Source organism: Osmia bicornis, chromosome 6, assembly GCF_907164935.1.
Source record: "Osmia bicornis bicornis chromosome 6, iOsmBic2.1, whole genome shotgun sequence".
In the NCBI taxonomy this organism is placed as follows: Eukaryota; Metazoa; Arthropoda; class Insecta; order Hymenoptera; family Megachilidae; genus Osmia; species Osmia bicornis.
Window position 1 is genome coordinate 4,020 of NC_060221.1, and position 25,159 is coordinate 29,178.

Consider the following 25,159-nt stretch of genomic DNA (forward strand, 5'->3'; position numbering starts at 1 on the left):
ATACATACAAAGTATACATACATATATACGTGTGTTTATACAATATATGTACAATTTTATGACGTATAAAATGATGAACGATTATAAGATAAGGAAATGTCAAGTCACCTATTATCTAAATATCATTTCCAGCAATTCGTCATGTGGATTTCAGTTGTTTTTTGTCTGTGATTCTGTATATTTTCTTATTCAATTTATACGTTTATAAAAAATGTCGCGTCTGCAACCTTGTATTCAAATACAACTTTCAGAAGAAGAAATAGAAAGTGTTGTAGATAAAGCCAAGGATTGGGCACTTATGCATGGTATCCACTTATAAATATTATTCATTAGTATAAAATTATTGTTCATGACATGACAAATTGTAACAAACGTTAACATTTATGAATAAAAGCTTTCCTTTATTGTTTGGGTAGGTATCAGTATGCGATCAAAAGAATGTTTTAATAAAAATCAAGTACAACTTTTACCATTCGCTTTCTTGCCATCGTCTTTTCCTAGAAAAAACTTTCAGAAAGCTAAAAGTATTCAAATATTATTAAATGAACTTATACATAAGGTAGCACATAATGATAATTTTTTGAGGAACAGTTTAAAAAGGTATGTAAAGTCAAAAATCATGTTTACAGTTTTTAATATACATATGTTTACTGCTGTTATATCGTTACTTTTCTCATTTCTTTTTTTTCAGTACAATTAATTCTGATCCATTCACAGCAAAGTTATTTGAAATTTATGAAACTATATGTGACGAAGGATCTAATCAAGTAAAGTAATATAATACATATCAATTTAATCTGATAATTATTTAACACTTGACGAATATATTTACCTATTATAGAATTTAAGTCTTGGCTTGCTTCGATCGGATTACATGTTGCACGAGGATGAAATTAAACAAGTTGAATTAAATACCATTGCAAGCAGTTTTGGAGGAATAGCTCCAATTATTACTCAGTATCATAAGTGAGTTATTTATATTCACATTTTCTTATGCTATTCAAATGCAGATTTAAATATAACCGAGAAGATTGGTTTTTTAGATATATTTTATCAGAACTGGGACATGCAGATAAAATAAAAGATGTAAGTTTTTCTATTTTCTTATATATATATATATATATATATATATATATATATATTCATTTCACTTATTTAACTTCAAATACTTCATTAAATTATTTTAGATTCCAGAAAATAATCCCATTAGCGGTCTTTGTAAAGGATTAACACATGCGTGGAAATTATATAACAATAATGAGTATGTAGTTATTATCGTGCACTAAAAAATACCTAAAACTGAATTATATATATATATATATATATATTTAATGACTTTTCATTTTAGGGGGGTAATATTATTTGTTGTTGAAAATATTACTTATAACGTATGTGATCAAAGATTTCATGAATTTGAAATACATAAAATTAATCCAAATATCAAAGTAATCAGAAGAAGTTTAAGAAATTTAGTATCTGAAGCGAAATTGGGCGCCAATAAAGAATTAATAGTGTATGTACTTATCAACTTTCTTTGATTTAATATTTACAAAAATAGCTACTACTTTTAATACTAGGATAGATAAACAGTAAACAAATGTTCTTTTAAACTTTTAGTGGAAAATCAGAAGTTTCTGTAGTCTACTTTCGCTCTGGTTACGAAGTTGAAGCTTATCCTACTGAGAAAGAATGGTCAGTTAGAATGTTGATAGAACGTTCTCAAGCAATAAAGTGTCCATCGATACATTATCATTTAGCTGGTACTAAAAAGGTATGTTCAGTAAACACGCTTCGTCGACAATCTGTTTTAAGTAAATATCATAGAAGATGAATAATTGTTTTATAGGTACAACAATCTTTAGCACATCCCAATGCACTTAGTATTTTTTTTAAAGATAAAGATGCAATAAAACAAGTACAAGAAGTATTTGCTGGACTTTATTCGTTAGAATTTGTAAGTATAACAACTATCTTACAGTGACAATGAAACGTGGTCGTTATAGTACTATATAATTTTGAGTTTGAGCAGTACTATGTAATAATTTACAAATATTTTTTTAATGGTTCGTATTGGGAAAAATAGAACGAAGAAGGTGATAGAATTATTGAGAAGGCTATGTTAGAGCCAAAAAGATATGTCCTTAAACCACAGAGAGAAGGAGGTGGAAATAATGTCTATAATGAAGATATAAAGTTGCATTTAGAGTCGATGAAAAATTCAGAGGAAAGAAGTGCTTGGATACTTATGGATCGTTTTTATCCTCCGGTACAAAAAAGTTACATTGTACGTGCTCAGAATGAGCCATTTAATAATTACCTTCGTTTCTTTGATGTTGTGTCAGAACTTGGTGTTTATGGTGTTGTTATAGGGTAAATAAGTGAACTTCTATTTCGTCTTTACTTTTATGAAACGAGGCAAACAGCTATAATTCTTTTTTGCAGAGATCGTGAAAAAATTTTATATAGCGAAGAAGTAGGACATGTTTTGAGAACTAAACCTTCAAATGAAAATGAAGGTGGTATAGCTGCAGGAATTGGTGCCATTGATAGTCCTTATCTTATTAGTTAACGTCACTAATGTTTTATATAGTTATGAACAATTTCATACGCTTTCTGAATAGAGAAGATTATATTTTAAACAATAAAGTAGATATTTCAATTACATTATAAAATAAAAGATATTATTGTGATAAATGCACATTTTCCTTAATGGTATTATAAGCTAATAATGAAATAAGGGAAACCAATGTTGAGAAAAGGAGTACAAAATAAAAAAATTTATACCTATGTACTTATTTTTGTTGACCATGGATGGAAAAATAATATATCTTACATTAAATATTTTTAGTACGTTAAATATAAATACTACAATTAAATATTTCCATAAATAAATACGCTCAAATTAATTCACGCTTCTGTTTCTTTACAAACATTCTATGTTAATTTGTTTTATTGTATAAAGTGGGTAAATTTGGTTTGTATGTAAGTCCTTTAAGCTCATCGACTGCTCGATCAGAATCGAAAATTTCTATCAAATTCTTATGTTCTTCCATTTTCTTCTCGTTTTGATTCTAAATTAAAAATGTAATTTAGAACGGGTATTCATTGTTATTGAATACGATCACATTAGTAACACGCTACCTTTTGAATATCTGTTATTGGATTTACATATTCGTGCTCGCCTGGAGGTAAACCGGAAATGCAATCGAGCGAGGTAGCAATTTCATTTTGATGTTCGTACGATGCATTTTGGAAATGAATGCTAAGAAATAAAAAATAAATGCATTATTCTATTCCACAGAAGTTCTACGCAGTATTAATTAATTATATACATATAAACTATTTACCTAAGACTATTTTTATTTGAAAGATTGGGCTTCATTTTTTGGTAATAAAAGTATGCAGACGTAATTATGATACAAGCTATCATAGTGATAATTACACCGATCAGCGTTCTATTTGGTGCAGAATTTTCATTTCTTTCATTAGCTGTACTCGAATCAAATTGAATTCTTGTATTTCTGTTTTCTACGCAATTATCATTTTTCGAGTATCCATCGTGACAAGTACACATGGCAGTATTGTTTCCTGATATGCACATGTAGCTGCATTTACGCTCTTCGCAAACATTCTTTGCTGCTTAATCAAAATATAAAACCGAAATTATTAAAGTAAGAAATATGTATAGCGGTATAGGAGAGAGTTTATACAGTTTTGAAATATCTACTTCTGAAAGAAAAGCTGGCGATATGCGTATATTAAAAGTTTTATACTTGAATTTTAATAAATAGTATTGGAATCTGTTTTCGTGTTTATCCTAGGATGTGATCTAATTGCTACTTGTTTAGAACATGTTTAAAGTTGTTAATATTTTTATAAAAAAAATAAGACTATGCTCACCGATGCGTTGTCTGGAAGTGTGTAAAATTGTGAAATGTTTATCAATGTTTGAATTACCAATGGGAATTTCTGTGCACGATTTATCACCATATAATTTGCATTTCTTCACTGTACTAGTTGTACCCATTAACCAGTATAGGGCGTCTTCGAAGATGTTTATGCTTAGAGATTGGTAAACCTAAGGACAGTTCGTTTGATAAGTCCAAGTACGTTAGTTTAATGATAATTTAATTTTTGTATTTCATGAATACATGTAAGTGTTTATACGTGATCACTTACATCTGTTTTTAAGAATATCACGCGATTGGAACCGTCTAAATTTGAGGATTCAATAACTTTTAGGAAAGTGTCTGTCCAATATAATTTCGATCTGATGTAATCAATTGTAAATGCATATATAACACCAGTATTTCGTGATAGAATTGCTGTCGCGTTGGAACCCACGGTGGTTGACCTATATATTTTACTCGTTGGTATATCGTATAGCGCAAAACTAACTTGACTCCAAAATAGCAATCTATATAACATAAATTTTGATATAGTTGTGAAATTATGAAAATTATGAAGCCTTTTCTATAATAATGGAAAACACTTGTCATAAATAAACATTTCTTTAATTAACGCATTCAATAATAGTAAAAACAATTATATTTACTGTAGTCAAGTGTGCAATTTATATCTATTTCTAATAAAAGTTTTAATTTCATTTTCTTCTTTTCTTCAACTATTCATTAACTAATTTTAACATCGATGATGTTTGTATTAATATAATATTGAGCTGCTATTTGTTCATAAAATAATTCTGCTTAAATATTTGTAGTGTTTCCATTACTATATTTAATATACATATAGGTGTTATAAATAAAAATGGTACCCTTGTTTTGGATGGACAGCAATTGCCACAGCCCTGCTTCTTGACTCTATTGACACCACTTTGGCACACTTTTGTTGTTCTAAATTGCAAACCTACAAGTTATTAGTAGAAAAACTTATTACTTGGTCGTGTGCGAATACAGCATAAAATGAACGATGAATATTCACAGTACCTTGATGGTGCTGAAATGGTCATTATCATTAAAATATACATTGTTGGTAATCCAATCAACGGCAAGAGCTTCCGGTTTGCCAAGGCCGGTAACAATCATTCGTTTTCTGCTTTCCAGATGTATTTTACTTATCGATCCCAACTTATCTGAAGACAATAAAATGTTTCTGTTCATTAATTTGTACATGTGTTATCATTTCTAAAGTATAATAAACTTTCTTGCAGTGGGACTTGGATCAATTTTAACACTACAGCTATCAAAAATCAGTTCAAATTATATGTTTCAAAATTCTGATTTAAAATTATAAAATTTACTCAAGTGCATTATTTTTTTAAATATAATTTTGCTCAGGTAAGGTATTAATAATGTACATGTTGGTTTATATTTCTTTCATATTCTTTCTCTGCTTATTTTCAATTTAAACGTAAGTGAATTTAATACTGGTAGTCCTAGTATAAATATGTATAGAATCAGAAAATAACTGAAAAAGTTTCTAACAACTATCAATGGAAATGAATGTATGTATAAATAATTGTTAATATTACCATTACTCCAGTATACGGTTCCTTCTCTCGCGTTTACGTCGATGCCAGATATATCAAGATCCACATTTTCATAAAGAATCTGAATTGAATATAAGTTCGCTGACAATTTTCTGATATCAGATTCAGTAACCGTGATTAATTCCATTTGTGGTCCTATAGCAATGATTGAATACAAGTTCAATAAGTTGATAAGTTAATGATATGTACTTACATACTTAATCTTTTAATGAACGCTATATTTAATGTATAAATAAATTCTCACTCGTGGTTCAAAAATAGATTTGTCAATATAAAACACAATATATTATGTTACTAATATATGTAATATATGATAAGTATATGCACTTTCCTATATTTTGAAAATAAAATACTAATTGTTGCGACGATAATGAAATTTCATTTAGAAATGATTGTACATTTATTGATTTATACATCTAATATGTAAGAAAGGCTTGAGGAATATACGTTTTCTTACCATCAACTTTACAGGAAGTTCTATCGCTCCGCAGAACGTATTCTTCATGGCAGGAGCAAATAAAAGATCCATTGGTATTCTGACAAATTTGCGAGCAAATGTTCTGTTCGCATTCGTCAATATCTTCGCAGGATTTTAAATCGTTACTTAATTGGTAGCCGCTTCCACAGCCACAGGCTGGACCCAACGGTGTTTTGTAACAGATATTTTTACAAGGATTCTCTTTTGTACACGAGGTTGCTGAAAAAATATATCCAATTGTAAAATTCTTCAATTTTCAATTCAAAAAGTATTAATTATTATTTGTAATTAAAGTATAAATAACATACAAATCTTGGCTAGAGAGACTGCATTACCTTATATTAACATTATACGTAATAGAAAAATATAAATTATTTTCTGAAATTAAATTTCTCAAAAATTAAAGCCAATCAGTATTTGTCGAAAAGTCTATTAACAAATTGGAAATCTATGGTATTTTTAATGTTTTCGAGTACACAGGAACAAAGAGAGAATTAGATTTTATTATTACTAAGGTTATCGTTATTAATAAGGTATGAAAAGATTTTATTTATTTCCATCATTGGACAGTTATAGTTGAGCCATTGTAGCCAGTAAAGAAAGATGCAATCTCCTAATTAAAATTATTTAAACTAACACCGTATTATGTTTTCACTAATTATACTTTTGTTTCAATATTCTGTATGTACAATATACATATGTATATGTATGTATTAAATTATCAACATTATTTATGTTGATTAGAATCGATAGCTGAATAATTGATTACTACATATAATTATAATATGTAATCAGTCATTTTTATCAATGTTTTATCAAGTTTTAAACTGATATGACAAAAATGTTATTTTGCGGTATTTTTATGTTATAAAATCGTGTCAGATTTGTTGTATACATATATGTGCTTTTTTTTACCACATCTTCAACCTACAACATTGTCCAAATTCATCGCTTTGATCCGTGCAATCTGCTACCCTGTCGCACACCTTATCAAATGGAAGGCAGACTCCGTTGGAGCACTTGAATTCTTTGCAATTAGAATTGCTGCTGACGCTGTTGATCCTGAAATTACCCCCATCACAATCCTTTTCGTCTGATCCATCACCGCAATCGTTAGCCGTATCGCATACCCAGCTTGCATCGATGCACTTCTGATTATCGCAAACGTACTCTCCTATTTGGCATCGAACGCAATTACGTTCATCATCGTTTTTCGGGCAGTTTTGAACGCCGTCACATCTATGTATGAAATGAAACTTGGTTAATAAAATAAAATCAAAAAGCAAACATTAATAACTTTGTCATTTACAAAGATACAGGAATGATTTAAAAGAAAATACATTTATATTTATAGCATATTTTCACAAGCCTTGAGAGTTATTTTTCTACAATAAATCAAACTTTCTATGTTTCAGAATCCTACAATTTAATATGCAACAACTTAATAGTATACTTGAAAAGCGAAATACATTTTAATTTACGACTCTCATCGTCAATATTAAAATACGATAACAAGGAGTATGTACATTTATAATAAAATAGTCCAAGATGGAAATAAAATGAAGCATTACGCGATGTAATTTTTATTGAAATTGTGTAAGTACTTCGTTACTAATCAATATGTAGGTATACAATTCCAATAAAATGTTTTAAAGTAGAATTTATGTACTTTGTTATATACCAATCGAAACGTCTTTTGATTCTTTAGAAAAAAATATCAGTTCTAATAAAGATGTCTTATCTAGACAGTGAGAGCCTAATGGTCTGTTACTAACAATAAGATATCTTTTGAGTTCATTAATTTTCCACCCAAGTACCTTCATACTTGTTTGTAGGAAATAAAAATACGCTTCCAAATACGTATAGTTTAATTTTAAAAAATAACGATGACCTTGAAATCTTTGAAACATTTTCACTTCCGAAATGTAATTTTGCCTAATAAAATTTTCATCTATTACTTACTGTTTTAAACTATACAGTTTAGTTTTGGTAGTATAATTTGATTAAACAGAAATAATTATAAATTATAAAATGCAGATAAACCAACTACTCACTTTACTGTTTGCGGAAGACACATATTTGTGCCGTAACATTTGTACTCATTGTCGGTGCAATTGACGTAATTATTATTCATTTTAGCGCAATACTGTTCATCGCTATTATCTTGACAATCGTTGACTCCGTTGCATTTTAAAACCATGTCGATGCAACGACCACTGTCGCATGTAAACATTTCGGTCGGACATGCAGCTCTTAAACATGTTTCGTTTTCGTCTGAATCATCTGGACAGTCACGCTGGAATAACAAAAGAATTTACAGTATTACTTGAATTTACTCGTTGATTGTCACGTCAATTGCTATTAACTGATGCATTACGATGATGAATAATTAATTTAAAAAATTGAATAGTATTATTATTGAACTAATTATATAAAATTGATAGCTTAAATTTGAAAGTTAGATATTCCTATCCTTAATAATAATTAGAACTTTGATGTGCTTTGTTATTAATGGACATTTTCACTGTGGCATTCGTTGAATTAAAAAATTAAATACAAATAAAAATAAGGAGGATAACAATTTTTTATTTAATAATTATCAAAATATCCTTAACTTTTGATAATGGAGTGTTCGAGAACAGGTGGGAGAATTTTTAAGGGGTGATTTCTAGGGATGAAAATAAGACGAAAATCAAGAATGACGATATAGCGTTTGTGGCTTTGTTTTCCAGTAATTAACGTTTAAAAATTCCAGTAAAAAGCGCCTAAGTGCTGCAATCTGCCCAGCACCGACGACTGAACGTCAGGTCAGCAGGGGTGGGTACAGTCATAACCAAGAATCATTGAATAGTACAAACTTTCTTACCTCGTAGTATTCTATTTCTCGATACTGCAGCATTCGGCTTTCTCTTCTTGGTTATGACTGTACTTGGTTAAGACTAATGTCTTGATAAAAAGTATATCAATTGGAACAAATTGTGCAATTTATTCTGTACGATATTTCGTATTTCGGAATGAACAAATTATGAAAATGATTGATTTTGAAAAGTTTAATTAATTATAAAAAATGTGAAAATTCGAGCTCACCTCGCCATCACATTTCCACGTTTTAGGGATGCAAGTACCGGTACCACAAACGAAGTCGTTGACACCACACGTGTGTTTGGCGCAATTGCTTTCGTCGGACAAATCGGGGCAGTCGTTTCGTCCGTTGCACACGAGATATCTCGATATGCATTCTCCTTCGTGACATTGAAACTCATCTGAAAGATATTAGAGTTACCGTGAATGATCGTCTATTCCTTAAACATTTTCGATTTTATTTGCCTCGTGCGCGATATCGAATACCGTTTTCCGATATCGACGTTTCGCAACGAAATAACATTATGTATTCGTTTCGTCGCGCAAACACTTATCGCGTGAAATAAATTGTCTCTGAAAGTCTTAACAAAAATATAGTTGCGAATAACAGTTGCCAAGTATCGATCCGACACTTGTCTATAATTTGAACAGAAGAAGTAGATAATGAGGAATGATGACGATGATGACGATGATGATGATGATGATGATGATGATGATGATGATGAATTCATCACGAGCTTTTAACTTAAATTACGATTACAAAATTACAGTCGAACCTTGGTAACTCGTACCTCTGTAAGACTACAATTTTCTTTATTTCCTTCATTTCCTTCTTCTATTTTGGAAACTTCAGAGAAATATAAACTTGTATTATTTGCCACGTATTCAGATGCGTTATTTTACCTCTGTAGTAATTCGAATACAGAAAAGAACCCATGCAAATCGAAGTTTAGTAGTGACTATGCAGAGTATTCCATGCAATTGGGCAAAACTATAATTTTAAAAAGGTATAATAGAAAGTAGGAAAAAATTGTATTACGCAAAATTAAATGATATATTCAATATAATTGTGCTGACTTTGGAAGTGGAGATGTTTCAATGATTTTAAAGTTATCTTCATTATTTCAAATGGAATTGCATATTTCTTTTTATGAATAGCTCAGCTGATTTCTTTGATATTGTACTTTAATACTATTGGACGTTAAATAAACTGATTCGTATAAATAAACATATGCAAGTTATTATTAACATTTTAGGGAGAGATTAAGGTTTTTCCTAGATTCTTTCTAAGTAGGTAGGGTCTGCCCCCCAACACCACCACCCCAACAATTTGGGCTGGCCCTTTCAAGATTCTAAAATTGAAAATTCCGATGTTCCAAAACTCGAGAATTTCAAAATTATAAAATTACAGAATTCTGTAATTTCTGTGTTACAAAATTTCCAAACTTTTAAATCCTAAAATTCAAAAAGTAATACTCTGTTACAGAGAATAACAAGATGCATCGATTGATATTTAGAAAAATATACAATTCCGTTTAAAATATTATTTATAATACGTAATTGATTTTCAACAATTGAATTTCTTTTTCTTTCGGTTCGTATAATTTGAAGACTAATAACCTTTGTAAATACAAAGTTTCTATAAATAGAAATAAAATTGTTCCTTAACTGTTAAATTTTCCTTAACTAAAAATTTCGTGTATTTGTTCCGTTAAAATTCGAATTATCGAGGTTCGACTGTATTTAAGAACGACGGTTTTCAAATCATTATTAAAACACTATGGTTTCAAATAATGTTAATTTATTTAATCAAATTAATTTTCGAGCTTGCGGTACTTATAATTGCGAGTATCGCTAATCGATCATTTCATTCCATGATACCGCAAAGATATCATCTATACAATTATTTTTATATACACAGTATATAGTGCCTATCGTAAAATGCTAAATTCAGACAGTCTTGTTATTGTAGATAACAAAGATATTGTAATATTCGTTGATAATATGGAGTAAATGATTTGATTTACTAGAGTTGCATTCCTTTTTTTCGCAGCCCTCCTCGTCCGATCGATCCGTACAATCGTAATGTGAATTGCAACGTTTCGCCTTGCCGATGCATTCTCCGTTCTTGCATCGAAACTGGTCGTCGTGTTCGCAATTTGACCAACGCAATTCCTCGCAAACGCTCGATTCGTCTTCTCCGTTTGGACAGTCTCGTACACCGTTACATCTGAAGTTGTTAAAGAACATTTAGTTTTAATCGCAAAAATCGTGTTTATTACACGATATATAAATATATATTTAGGATTATTCTAGTTTTAACCCTTCACTTCCTTTTAAAAGCAAACCATCTTCATTTTACACTGCAATATTTCTAAACTTAAAATTCTGAGTTGTTAAAGCTAAGAAAAAATTAAAACAGTTTTTGACGTTCAAGTTATTTGATTGGTTGATATACATACATATGTACGTAATATTAATTTAGTAAAATAACAAATGTGAATTTAAAATTCTAAAATTCCAAGATTTTTAAACTTTTAAATTCTAAAATTCCAGAATTCCAATTTTGTTAAATTTGGAAATTTGAAAATTCTAAAATTCCAGAATTCTAAGATTCTAAAATCCTAAAATTCTTATGTTTAAAAATCATAAAACTTTACCGTGCAAACTTTTCATAAAAAGTAATGATACTTGAAAGATCAAAGATTCATCCCATAATCCTTCCTTCGAAACCACTGAATCTTCTTGCCAAAATAAAAGAAAAATATTCTAAAGAATCTTAATGATGTAAATACCTTTGATGCTGTTTTATGCATACATCGTGTTCGCTACATTTGACCTCGCCTTCTTTGCATGCGGTTTGAAGGCTGCAGGTTCTATTATCTACACTCAACATCATATTCGGTGGACACGCACAAATCTGAAAATTTTCATAAAGAATCAGAAGAAAGAAAAATTTATCGAGGTCTGGGAGATAATGTTAATTGGGTATTAGGCTTACGTGTGAACGACGATTAGATAGTAGACAGACGTGAGAACAGTTTCCATTGTTTTTGTGACATTCGTGTTCTTTTACATGCGCGTTGTGCAAAGCTACTAATTGCAATTGATCTAAATCCTTTGACGCACCTTAAGAATAAAGATTATTTATTTACTTATTTATTTATTTATTTATTTATTTATTTATTTATTTATTTATAAATGATTAAGTATAATGCAATCATTAGCGTGATTAAGATCTTTTTCTGAAATGCCAAGTGTCTAGTATTGTTTAACCCTTGAACAACGGAGTCTGGATAAATCGAGATTCAAACTTACAGAAATACAAGGATAACTTTAACGTAAACTTGAATGTATAATTTTTAAACGAAAGAATTTTTGCACATTGAAAGAATAATTTTTCAAGAAACATTGTAAGATTTGGCAAATGATAATAATAATATGGAATACAAAATTAAATTAAAATCGGGGCTCTCTCCATGGTCCGTGTCGTCCGACCGGGTTAATTGAGAATCTTGCAGTTCTATTTTTACCAATTTCGAATGGATTAGAAGAAAAGTGTCTATAAAATTATTGCTTTGACTTAAATATAAAGAGAGAACACTGAACACTGAAAAAATATATATTTTTGGGCATAATAAGCATCAATCAGTTATATGTATGTAGATAAGTTTTTCTTCCTATCCTCTAAAAAATGTATAGTAAACATCAGGAAATCAATTAATTGCTGAATAGTGTTATTTGAAATATATCTTTATAAAAGTTGCCTGTTGAAAGATGCAACAGATTGCAGATGTGTTTTATTTAAGTCTAAGAATTACTTTATTTTCAATATTGTGGACATTATCCAAATTTTGAGCAATTTATTTTGGTACATGAAAATTACATAAACATCTGTAATCTATTACGGTGAACACATCCGTTCACGTAGTTAACCAGCCAACTGTATTTTATCGGTTCACCGTATGTGGGTAACCGTAACTCTATTACTACCTCGCTAATCGAGTACTATCTGATTATTATTATATAGCTATTAAGAGCTCTACACGAGCATTCGTTTAATTTCACTCACGTAACGGAATGCGTTTTTGATATTGTTGCACGTCGCTTTTAATGGTCCAGTGCAATTGATTCGATTTGTACCCGGTCCAAAACACGTAATCATCTAGTACAACGAGGCTCACGGGTTGCGATGACAGTCCAGTGCGAAAGATATAAGACTCCAAACCTATTATATAGGTAACAGAATCATCATTATTATTATTATTATTAATTTATTGATTGACGTCGAACAGATTTTGATATATGAAACACCAAACCTTGCACTCGAAACTTAAAAAGTACAATAGATTAATACAAAACTTTTCAGAAATAAAGCTAACATCTTGTGTTGTACAAACATTAACGCAATAAAGAAAAGGAACTGACATTTTTTACTCTTGCTTTTTGATTACTATCTATGCATGTATGCATAGATTAAATTTTTCATTTATAAAAAAAAGGAAGGGGTGAAAAAACACCATACTTAGGGAAAGGTTAACACGACGCCCTTGTTAATTATCTGTTGAACAGCGGAGCCTAGATCAATTGGGACCCCAACTTACAAAATATATATATGTGTATGTATACATAAATATGTACTTACACAGATATTAACCTAAAGTTAAATATATGTATGTACATATGTATAATTTTTAAACGAAAGGGTTTCGTATATTGAAAGAATAATTTTAAAAGAACAATGTAAAATTTAGAAAGTGTAAATAATATGAAATAGAAAATTAAATTAAAATTGGGGGTCTCTACTTACATGGTCCGCCGTCCAATGGTTATATACATATGTATGTATACATAATATGTAAATACATAGTAGATGTCCTATCGCATTAAGAGAATATGTATGTACTCACCATTGATCGTCGTTCTACCAATACGACCAGTGCCTTGATCGCTCCAAAACAGTCGTTTTGAATCTCTGTCATAAGCTAAAGATACTTTCGGTCCAAACAACGGTGTTTTCATCCCTTCGATGGTATTTCTGTTGCCGAGTCCATTCATTTGCATTAGATCTATACGGTACCTTCCATTATCACCGAAAACGACAAACATGATCCTGCAACATTAATGCACGATATTTAAAATTTCATTTCATTTCATTTCATTTATTTGTACAGAATTAATCGAGAAAATGATTACCCTTCCTCCGGTGCCAACGCGATATCGTGAGGTTCTTCTTGGAAATAGAAAATCGTTTTATCGAGCGTACTCATACTATAAACCTCAATGGTTTTGTACTTTTCATCCGATAAATATAAATTGTTTCCAATGTAATCGAAATCCATTCCGCCCAATACTTTGTCCTCGATGGGTAGTATGATTTTCATGTCTCCGGTATCAGTGTTAAATTGTAGAATATTACCCATCAGTTGATCGTTCGCCAGTACACCACCTGTAACGATTTTTTTTTATATTTATATTATTAAAACTATTTAACGAAAACGAAGAATCGTATATATAATATAACAGTTTAAACATGCTTATTCAATAATTTTTATAAACGTGAAGATGAAGTTATTAAAAAATAAAGATGTATGCTATGGTATTATTTGAATGTGAAGGTTTATTTGGTTTTTTGAAGAGGAGATTATTTATTAAGAACAGTATTGAGGCTTAATTCATTGGAATAGCTATGAATCACGATCGATTATTAAAACCGTACCAGTAAGAGGATTATAAGCAAGCGCAGTGACGTGTTTTAACGAAAAGCTTTCTGTCATTTTCGGCTTTCCCAATAATTCGTGGTAATAATCTATGAGTGTGTCTCCTCCGGCGGCGACTAGGTGTATCTTCTTTTTCACCGCTGAAATTTATAAATTTCAATATACATACAATAATTTAATCCAGCTACATATATCTTTATACTTCTGTAAGCTTCTTAGGGTCTAAAAGAATGGCCCTAAAAATATACATATGTATATAGATATTAAGAACTGCGTTCTTAAAAGAGTACAAATAAAATAATTAATAAAAATAGAAAGTTGTGAAATGAAAAAGGTGCTAGTAGACGAGTACAATGATACAATTTTTATGTACAGTTGCGAACAAATCAGGCTTCCCCAGGAAAATGGTACATACATATGTAATGTCCCGCCTTCTCCTCCTTCCTCATTGGCATGCTTAGGGAAAATAATGAGTGGGATATATTTTTTCGTGATGTAACGATGACGATTATAGGAACGTATCAAGTACACGCGATGGGGGTGCGGACCCCAAAGTTTGGCGAGACTGCACTAACGTAAGAAAGCACTAAGATGGTACGAAGTAAGTATACTGTGATATATATTATAATATAATTCGTGCAATATTCGTTTTAAAATAATCTAATAACGTGTAATAATGTACAGGGTGATTTTCTCGCAGCAGGACACAAAGGAACTGGCGACAATGAACCCCTTGACCGCACCATAAAGAGGTGGTCCGCATTATCATTTATATTGTCTCATTTATATACAAAATTTTATTGGTCGAAATTATATTTATTATTAATATCGTCAAAATTAAGTTTTTCTAAATTAATTCTAAATTCTCCTATATCGCCATTTTCCCCAGGTAATCCTGATTTAATCACCAATGCATTCCCAATATGTATGTACCTTTTTTTAATTATTAAGTTTTACTAAAAGCCATGCTAAACAAATATTTTTTTGTCTTTTTAAAGTCTCTAAATTAATGTCCCGTGTGCATTTTGAAATTTGAAAAAGGGATCTTTTAACTGTCTAGTTTTTATAATACTCACCGCGACACGTGCGTTGATCAGAATTCAGCACCTTGTCTACTGTACAAGCACAAGTATAGCCACTTTTTGAATTCAATAAACACAGTTGAGAACAAGGATTCGAATTGCATGGATTGGGTATCTGTAATTAAATAACTATTTTATTTTTATGATTATGACTAATAAAGGAAATAATGTAAAGGGATTATAGAGAATGTACCTTTGGCTTTAAAACAGAATGGTATATGTGGAGTCCGTATATGGTGCTATTCGTTTTCACCAAAATATTCCAATCTTTACCGTTGAATTTATTACAGAATTGTATGGTATTTGATATCCAATCGCTCCAATACAATTTATTTTCAAATACTGCCAATGAAAAAGGTTTCTTCGCTACTTCACACAATACAATCTGAAGAATTAATCCTTCATCTGATTACTACTGTTTAATATTATTATGTATTCTAATAATTATTTCCATTAAATGCATACCCTACGGTCTGAACCATCCAACCGTATCGATTCGATCACTTTTAATTTACTATCAATCCAATACAATCTATAATTCGCATAGTCGATAGATAGGCTGTCTGGCCCTTCCAAGTTCTCGGCTATCAATGTACTACCATTTCTTCCATCCATTCCCGTCATTAATATACGGGAATTCAAGCCCCATTCGGACCAGTACATTATACTGATCGTGAAAATAAATGAATTTTTTAATTATATGTTTATAATTTTTACACAGTTATCTATCTTATGAGGGATGATATTATAATTATTTCTCATAGATAACATAAAGAATTATTATTAAATAAATAATAACATAAAATAAAACGAGTAACCTCTATTATAAAGATCTTCTTAATTTATGTATACAGGGTGATCCTTACAAATGGACCAAGCTATAACTGATGAACTAATAAACTATAATGAACTATAACTCTTTTGAACTAATTAATTTTTTACCCAGTACCTTATAGTAATTGTTTGCAGAGAATAAATGGGGAATTTCTTCAATTTAAAGAAAGTAAATATGACCTTGAAATTTTTGAAACATTTCCACTTTTCGAACCGATACATTGTACGTCGCCATCATCACTTGATGCTTCATTTGATACCATTTCATTTTTCTTATTAACATTTTTTCTATAAGTATCTTGAATCGTTTTAGAGTTATAACTTGGCCCAATTGGATGGGACACCCTGTAGAGTTATACGGTCAATGGCTTATTACATAATTGCTTTTCAGTCAATAACCACTGACATCAAAGGTCTATTATATTAATAGGTTTCTAATCGGAAGGTATTAAATACCTTGAAAGTGTAGTTAATGGAGCAAGCTCTGTAGGACGTTTTTACGATTTTATGATGAAAATGGAACAACGCGTTTAAATTAGTCATAATAAAAATAAACTGTTGTTGTATAAAAAAGAAAATGCGACTAAATTTTTAAGGTTCACTGACACAATTCTTCACGTTCAGAATACTGACCCTTTCGATGGTAATAAGGCCAAACCTTTTGGTGTATAGTGTTGTTCTTTAATTAGAATGGTACAATAAGATCCATCGTTAGAGCAAACTCCAATATGCATGTAACCACTGTCTGTGAAGTATATATTTCCAGTTACCCAATCCACTGCTAGATCACGAGGAGTGTTCAAACCTTAAACATAGCAATATTTTTAGCAATATTAGCAATAAGCAATTTGTGGTGAGCAAAAATGGAGCAACGTTCATTACGAACAGACAGGAAGAACGGATTAAGGTTTCTGAGGCCTAGGGCTATCAAACTCTCGATGAAACGTCAACCTCCTTGATTGACAAACGTGGTTGAAAAATTGAAATTTATTCTAAATAAAATTAAACAACATTTAATCAGAAAGAAAAAGAAGAATAGTGGAAAAAGAATTCATTCAATATGGAAGGCTCATAAGGGTGCTCATAAGGGCTATGTACCTCCTCTTATCGTTAGACCTGCCTTCAATCCGGCACTGATAGACAGTGAAATAAATAATAATAAATCATATATGTATGATTTACCTGTTGTAACGATTACTTCTTGTTGCGAACCATCGTCTGAACTCTTGATTATTGCTTCATCTCCGTCTTTAACGTCGGACCAGTACACGTAATTCGCATCCTGAGAAACAGCCACAGCGTGTTGCAAATTCGTTGTTACAGAATAATATACCTGAGAATCGAGATAAAAGCCGCGGATCTCGGACTTGATTGAAAACACCATCAAAGCTTCGCCACCTACGAATCAAGGTTTTAATTAGAAACGGTAGAACTGTTAAAATGTTCTCGCATTTTATCATTTGTAATTTAACACTTTCTTGTTGAACGAAAGCATCGTGGTGTAATTAGAATCTTTACCTGGAGTGGGTGACGTTTTCTAGCTTTACTAGACTAAAGTGTCAAGGGTCTGATATTGCTTAATTTTAATAATTTTCGTTCTTAATTTAATACTGCATGTTACTCCATATATTTATTTTTATTAAAATAAAATTTTACAAGAGGGTTGTCAATCATCATTTCGAGGGGATAGAGCATGCCTGCCGACACTTATCTAGTTACGTCAATGACCGTGAAATGACTTAAATAATTAAACTAATAAAAATTATTATTAATTAATTATATCTATGTTAATAATTTTACAATTTTACACTAATAGAATTTAGTTGAATGAAATGATAACATTATAATATGTACAATCATTGCCTCTAAAATAAATAGGAAACAAATTTTAAGTACCTTCGACTTTACAAGTTTTCTTGTCATCCCCTAACGTGTAACCAGATTGACATGAACACATGTAGGATCCAGCAGTGTTTATACATTGTTGATCGCATATTTCATAACTTTCGCATTCGTTAATGTCTATGAAAGAAAGAAAATTTATCTCTTTTTAACAGAAACCATATCTACTAATCCAAAGACTACATAGAATAGTTATTAAGCAGTTCAATTATTTAACCGATACATATTTTCAATATTTACCTGTACACGTTCGATTGCCCGACAGCTTGTAACCAGGTCGACAGGTACACTGAGCACCTTCAGGTGTTCTTCTGCAATGATGCTCACAGTGTGCCGTTTGTTTACAGGATGAATCGGCTGCAATTCGAAATAATTAAAATATAATAATCCTCCCGAGTACCGAAGTTTAGATTTTTTTATTTAAAATTATGGAAACAATCAACCCCCCGGACGGCGAACCATGGAGTGAGCCCCAGTTTTAATTTAATTTTGTACTCCATATTATTTTCATTTTTAAAATTTTACACTGTTTCTTTGAAAATGACTCTTCAAATATATAAAATTCTTTCGTTTAAAAATTATACATTTCACTTTAGGTTAATATCCTTGTGTGAGTTTGGGTCTCGATTGACCTAGATTTCGCTGTTCAAGGATTAAGAGTGCTCTTTTCAAAATGTACGACAAAAGCTAAAATGTAGCTTTTATTTAGAAATAAATAATGTATTGTATATTAATTTGTTTACGTTTCCAATTTAGTTATTAATTTCAATTAAATTAAATTACATTTGTTACATTATATATTATTATTATTATACATATATTCTTCATATAACTCTTCTCCAATAATTTTATTAACGTTCTTACATATTTTTCAAGTACATACCCTTCTTACATTCGTCGATATTTTCGTCAGAATCATCGCCACAGTCGTCCTTTTCATTGCAGGTCGCATTCAAAAAGATGCATCTTTGGTTTTTGCACAGATACCGGTCTATATCGTTGTTACATTTATTGGATGGTATTGTTTCATTTCCTATAAAGACAAATTGAAATATGTAAGTAAAATGAATTCAACGCGCCAGCTAGTCGTAAAAATATCAAATTCACCGCAATTTCTTTCGTCACTGCCGTCTGGACAATCCGTAACACCGTCGCAAACCCATTCGTTCTGTACGCAATGACCGTCGGTGCATCGAAAAGTGTCGCATTTTAACTGTTATAAAAGAGATTATTTTATATTTTAAGAAAGATATTATTTTCTGGGTGTTATCTGGAAGTCCGGAATTTTTACTTAAAATGAAAAATATAGAAAAGGTATAACAAAACTTTTTCTCATTTTTCAAGAATAGAATTGAAAAACATCTTGAAATGTCTTATATTCTTTACTTTTTTCTTCTCTTTTATTGTTTTATAAACAAAGAAAAATACTATACATAAATAGTATCTTACGTCTTTTACACAACCATCGTATTCATCTTCTCCGTCGGAACAGTCGTGTTTAGTGTCACAAAATTTTTCAATCGGTATGCAAAAATTATTCTTACATTGATACTCATCTGTGGCGCATTGAATTAGATTCGGCATAACCTGAAACGGTTTTTCGGGTTAACCAAGTATTCCAATTTTATATCGTTAAATATACTGTTCAAAGGTCAAAGGAGTTATACAGGATTTTTTTCTAAATTAAATGATATGAAATGAATAATTGTGTGGTGTACATATGTATGTATACATATATTTATAATTAACGAAGCGGGGCCAACCCAGAAAAGAATCCTAGTTACGCTAATGAGTCAGAGTGCTAATTTACAAATTATTGGATATTCTATCGCATAATAATATTATTGTTCACTTTTTTTTTTCACCGTATTTTGAACAGTATAATATCGTAAATATACATTGATAAAAATTACGATGTATGTATGTATGTATGTACATTAGTATTTTTGCAATCTTTTTCATCAGACTCGTCACCACAGTCGTCCTCTCCATTGCATCTGTAGTAGACTGAAATGCATCTTTTGTTTTCGCACAAAAATGAATCCGGAGGTTCGCAGGATATAACTTTGAGTTAAAAAAAAAGTAAGAAGAAATTAGAACGCAACCAAGTCAAAAATTGTTTCAAAGTTTAATTAAAATGTAGCATTTACCTGCAGAATCGATGTGTAAGTAGAAGACGTTCAACACGAAGTACAGAAGTAAATTGCGGTACATAGTCTAGAAAAATTGAATTAAATTAATTTGTCTTCAAAATTTTAGTTTCAATCAACATAATATATGTATGTTGATACCATAACGAAACCCATAAAGAATGATTTCAAAATGACGGATCATAGATTTTTCTATTTTAAATTACAGAAATTATTAAAGCAGCAGTTCAACTATGTGAGATCAGAAGGGTCAATTGACAGAGCTGCGATTATCCTTAGGGCTCGATGAAAATAGGGCCCAAATAGAGGTTTTTGTAATTATTGAATAAAATAAATAAATCTGCAGACTTCGACTTCTAAATTTACTGTATATGTACATATACATAAGGGGGCTATGATTTTCATTGATTTCCTAAAAGCAGGAATCACGAAACCTGAATACGCCCACATTCTAAGCTTTAGAAGAAGGATGTACATAAACCCTGAAGATGCTAATAAAATACCGTTATTTCTTTTGAAGATACAGTATACCGCATTTTCGCAACGTCTGACAAACTAAATTTACTAAATTGTTTCTTATGTAAACAGGAAGGGCATATAGTCAGACAATGCCCGCACAACACAGAGACAAACGATATCAGTAGGTACAGAGTTTTACACTACCGCATCGAAAATTCAAACCTCTATGTACCAAAATTCTGATCATAATACCAAACCGTTACCAAGCGATGATAACCTTTTAGAAACGGAACCGACAGAACGTATGCAAATCACAGACACACACGTTCAAGATGCCGAACTCCCGCCGAACATATACTTACAAAAAATCATGGTAACCGAACCAAGTCGCAACTTCAGCGACTACAAAACCAAACAAAAAATGACCACCATCTGACACGTCATCCGATTTACCGACTAACAATGAGAGTACATACTTGGACGAAATTTTCAAAGCTCCTAAACCACCCACCACTACTGGAATAAAAATTGTTCCGCAGAACGAGAAGAGATTAATACGTCCGATCTCACCCATCCTTGCATCTAAAACAATAGACGAAATCCTTGATCCGGCTATAAACGAAATTGAAGACCGCCATAAGAATCACATCCTCAACTTCCAACAATTAATTACTAGAGTATTTGCTGATGACATTACCATCTTATGTTTAAGGGAAAATCCACTAACACCTCCCAACAGCTCATCCATCAGACTCTCTTGATAAACTTTTCAAATGGTATGAAACAAATGGATTTAAATTTTCAACCACGCAAACAGAGTGCATCGTATTCTTTAAACGCCAGGAAAGCGTTGTACCGGCCTTAAAAATTGGTATTACCCAGCTTCTATTTGTTACTTGCACTAAAATTCTCGGCGTACTCTTTGATTCGAAACTTACATGGAGTAAACATGTATGTATGTAACCTCATCAACAACGGTAAAGAAAGGATAAAAATAATAAAAGCACTAGCATGTAACAACTGGGGAACGGACAAAACCGTGCTCACACAGGCCTATATAGCAATTGTCCGATCTAAATTAGACTACGCGTCAATAATATATGTACTTAAGTATTTATGTATGCATACCGCAGTTCACCAGAGTCCATAACTGCGAAGCGCAGGTTGGAAGGTGGTGGGAGAACACAGCGAGTTCTCCGCTAATCGCTTTCTACTTCGTTTGGGAGTATCGCCAATCAGGGCGAAGATGCGCACGAAAGAACGAAAACTGGTCTTTTCGCAGTTATGGACTCTGCCAAAACAGATGCTCTCAAAAAACTTGAAACAGTCCGCAACACCGGGCTAAGGCCATGTTTCCATACGCAAGAAAACTTCTGCAATAAATGTCTGACAGACTGTCCTATGCGCTCGCAGTGACACTTTTCTATTTTGTCCACGAGTAATTTTATATTTCTTTCTATTATTGTGTAATGAAACTTAAAAAAAAAAAAGTACCGAAAATACAATTTAATTAAACATCGCGTTTCTATCTGTGCCGTGGATCATTAAAGCAAGGGACGCGTAGTAATTGTTCTTTAGGCAAATTCATTTCCATTTATTTATCGCTAGGGCAACAAAAGATGTATTTTACAATGTATTTTATTAGTCGAACGTGTACCCGGTCGAAATCTTAACGTTAATATGAGTCTTCCCTTTGGGGATATACATACATATTGCGAGAAGTTGCTTATTGGTGTAAACGGTGTTGCAAGTATCTTTTGCAAGACTTCCTCGAGTTCTCTCGCATGTGGAAACACGGCCTTAGACTCGCAACTGGCGCATTTCATACTAGCCCTATTAAAAGTATTTTGATTGAAGCTGGCGAAACGTCTCTGAAGCATAGAAGAAAACTTATAAGCCTAAAATACGCCGTACGGGGCTGCTAAGATCCATAAATCCAATCATTTTGGAGGACTGCTTCCCTAGGAATCAACTTAACACAAATTATCAACCGTGCAATATTCCCCTTCACCATAGAATCAAAATCTATCTTGACGAATTCCAATACGATCTGCCGGCCATAGAAACAAACAGACCCCACAAAGTACCTCCCTGAACATTGAGTTTACCCTGTCATCGAACTATCACTCGCAAGGAATAAAAAAGGAAGAGCTAAATACAAAGGAGTGGAAGGAATTATTTTCAACATTTGCAACCTTTGCAACATTTATACCAACTTCACCCACGTTTACACCAATACGATATTCGACGGGTCGAATGATAATAAGTGCGGAACAAGAACTACCGTCGTCACGCAAAATATAATAAAACAATTAAATATGGCCTGAACCCCTTCAACAGTATCCATACATCTGAATCATACGCACTTCTCTCGGCCCTTACTCTTATTGATAGCTCTCTTGAATCTAATATTTATCATTTTTTCCGATTCCTTGTCTTCCATCTTGAAAACACAAAACGTGAAACAAACCACCGAGATATGTACATACATATGCCGCAATTTAAGAAACCTACGACAAACTGATGAAATTTAACAAAACAGTAATAATAGCATGGATCCAGTCTCACGAGGACATATTCGGAAACGAAATGGCTGACCTGGCACGTCCATAGATATATGTATCAACAGGCACATCACTTCCTTGTATGTAGTAACAATCTTGGAATCAAATGTGACAAAACTACAAAGCAAGTTTACTCCACAAATCAATTAGCAACTTCTACGACGTAACAACAAATTCCAAATTTAATAGAAGACAACAAGTTGCACTAACGCAAATCAGAACCGGCCATAGTAAATTATCACAAGCACACATCCTCAACAATAGTCCTCCCAGTACTTGCGAAATATGCAACGAAAATCTAACCATTCACCACATCATCATTAAATGCAGAAAATACGCGCAAAAAAGGAGAAGACTGAATTTTAAGGCCAACCTCACGAAAGTGATCACATCGACATTGCACCAGGCCGCAGTGATTAAATTCTGTAACACCATCGGAATACTGGACAAGCTATGAAGACCCTACTGACAATACAGCTTCCAACCATCTATCCCTAATGTACCCGTAATTCTTAATACAGTCGCTCTAATGACCTCTGCTGTTGATGCGACTTTGATCTGTTAATTAAAAAGGGAAAACTGAAATTCTAATTTATGAAAATTTCAGAAAATATTATCTGAATTAAACGAAAATGAAAGAAATTAGACTTAATATTGTGATAGAGCTAATAAGGTACATATTAGGAAAAACTTTTCTGGCCCCCTGTCTCACAATTATGACCGGGCCACTGTACTAGACTGCTTTTGTTGAAATGTATATTGATTTTTGTCGTAGTAAAGAATAATTCTATATGCTAGTTTATGTTTCATCTTTCATTTATTTATTTATTTATTTTTTTTACTTTATTTTCAATTTAAAAATGAGTACTCATCGAACGCCCTTAGTTACCTATAGTATTATTGCAAAGAAAACTGTTGCAACACTGAAAAACTGCATAACCGCAAAGATTGAAATTAAAAGTTTGATTTAAAGATATAGTAAGTTTTAATCAATTATGTATTTACAATTTAGTCATTTCTTCCTCGAAGAATAAATGAATCAGTTAAAATAATAAATTCCTCGTTTATATCGGAACTTGCCCGATATTGAATAAGCCCGATATTTTATTAAAATTATTACATATTATCAATTCGTTAATGCCGAATGAACAAAATGAACATTTAATAAACGTACTAAGAAATAAAGAATATAGATTTATTTAATATACTTACGTGAATCTGTACACTATGTATGAAGATGTGAGAAATAAACTTTCTCGGTTTGAACTGCTCTAACGAGGATTATATTGAAACGGTTGGATCGTTGTTACCACTACGACTGTTATCAAGGCACTAAAGGTCGATACAGAGAGCGTACTGAAATTATAGAAGAAATTGTTTCTCTGAATATACACACACACCTGTCTCTTATAACGTATTTACTACGTATCAACAGATTTCGGTTTAGTGTTCAGTTGACATTCGAAATTTTATATTTAAATTTGTAAATATAACCAGCAATAAATTAAATAAGTAAATAAATTAGTTTACTTAATTTTACTTAATAATAATTAATCATCACAGTTGCATAGAAAAAATCCAACCAACAATGTACGGAAA

The 25,159-nt window shown here is 31.5% G+C and overlaps 2 protein-coding genes and 1 long non-coding RNA gene across 5 annotated transcripts; 2 read left to right on the top strand and 1 right to left on the bottom strand.

Moving 5' to 3' along the window:
- Positions 1-2,787, top strand: LOC114873163 (glutathione synthetase-like). Its single transcript, XM_029181193.2, has 11 exons — positions 1-305; positions 417-600; positions 692-767; positions 842-966; positions 1,044-1,086; positions 1,188-1,261; positions 1,349-1,513; positions 1,618-1,771; positions 1,847-1,954; positions 2,084-2,370; positions 2,443-2,787. The coding sequence occupies exons 1-11, from the start codon at positions 212-214 to the stop codon at positions 2,567-2,569; spliced, it is 1,437 nt and encodes a 478-aa protein (XP_029037026.1). The 5' UTR covers positions 1-211; the 3' UTR covers positions 2,570-2,787.
- Positions 2,774-24,916, bottom strand: LOC114873162 (vitellogenin receptor). 3 transcript variants are annotated; one of them, XM_029181192.2, is made up of 32 exons: positions 24,773-24,916; positions 20,538-20,604; positions 20,324-20,451; positions 19,837-19,974; positions 19,495-19,600; positions 19,271-19,420; positions 18,628-18,744; positions 18,382-18,507; positions 17,668-17,883; positions 17,119-17,290; positions 16,117-16,318; positions 15,845-16,036; positions 15,646-15,766; positions 14,569-14,709; positions 14,046-14,298; positions 13,760-13,962; positions 12,922-13,077; positions 11,851-11,978; positions 11,645-11,769; positions 10,877-11,079; positions 9,075-9,250; positions 8,042-8,283; positions 6,919-7,226; positions 5,967-6,206; positions 5,492-5,644; positions 4,947-5,092; positions 4,775-4,866; positions 4,180-4,417; positions 3,901-4,078; positions 3,348-3,636; positions 3,142-3,262; positions 2,774-3,071 (listed from the first exon to the last, which is right to left on the bottom strand). In XM_029181192.2, exons 2-32 carry the CDS (start codon positions 20,599-20,601, stop codon positions 2,940-2,942), a joined length of 5,256 nt encoding a protein of 1,751 aa, XP_029037025.1. In that variant the 5' UTR covers positions 20,602-20,604; positions 24,773-24,916; the 3' UTR covers positions 2,774-2,939. The 3 variants fall into 3 exon arrangements, with proteins under 3 accessions (XP_029037025.1, XP_029037023.1, XP_029037024.1); XM_029181190.2 differs by lacking the exon at positions 24,773-24,916 and adding an exon at positions 21,694-21,877; XM_029181191.2 differs by lacking the exon at positions 24,773-24,916 and adding an exon at positions 21,041-21,088.
- Positions 19,607-20,884, top strand: LOC114873166. The gene is made up of 2 exons (XR_003788883.2): positions 19,607-19,701; positions 20,746-20,884. It is a non-coding gene; the product is annotated as an uncharacterized LOC114873166 (long non-coding RNA).
- Positions 24,917-25,159: the final 243 nt, after the last annotated feature.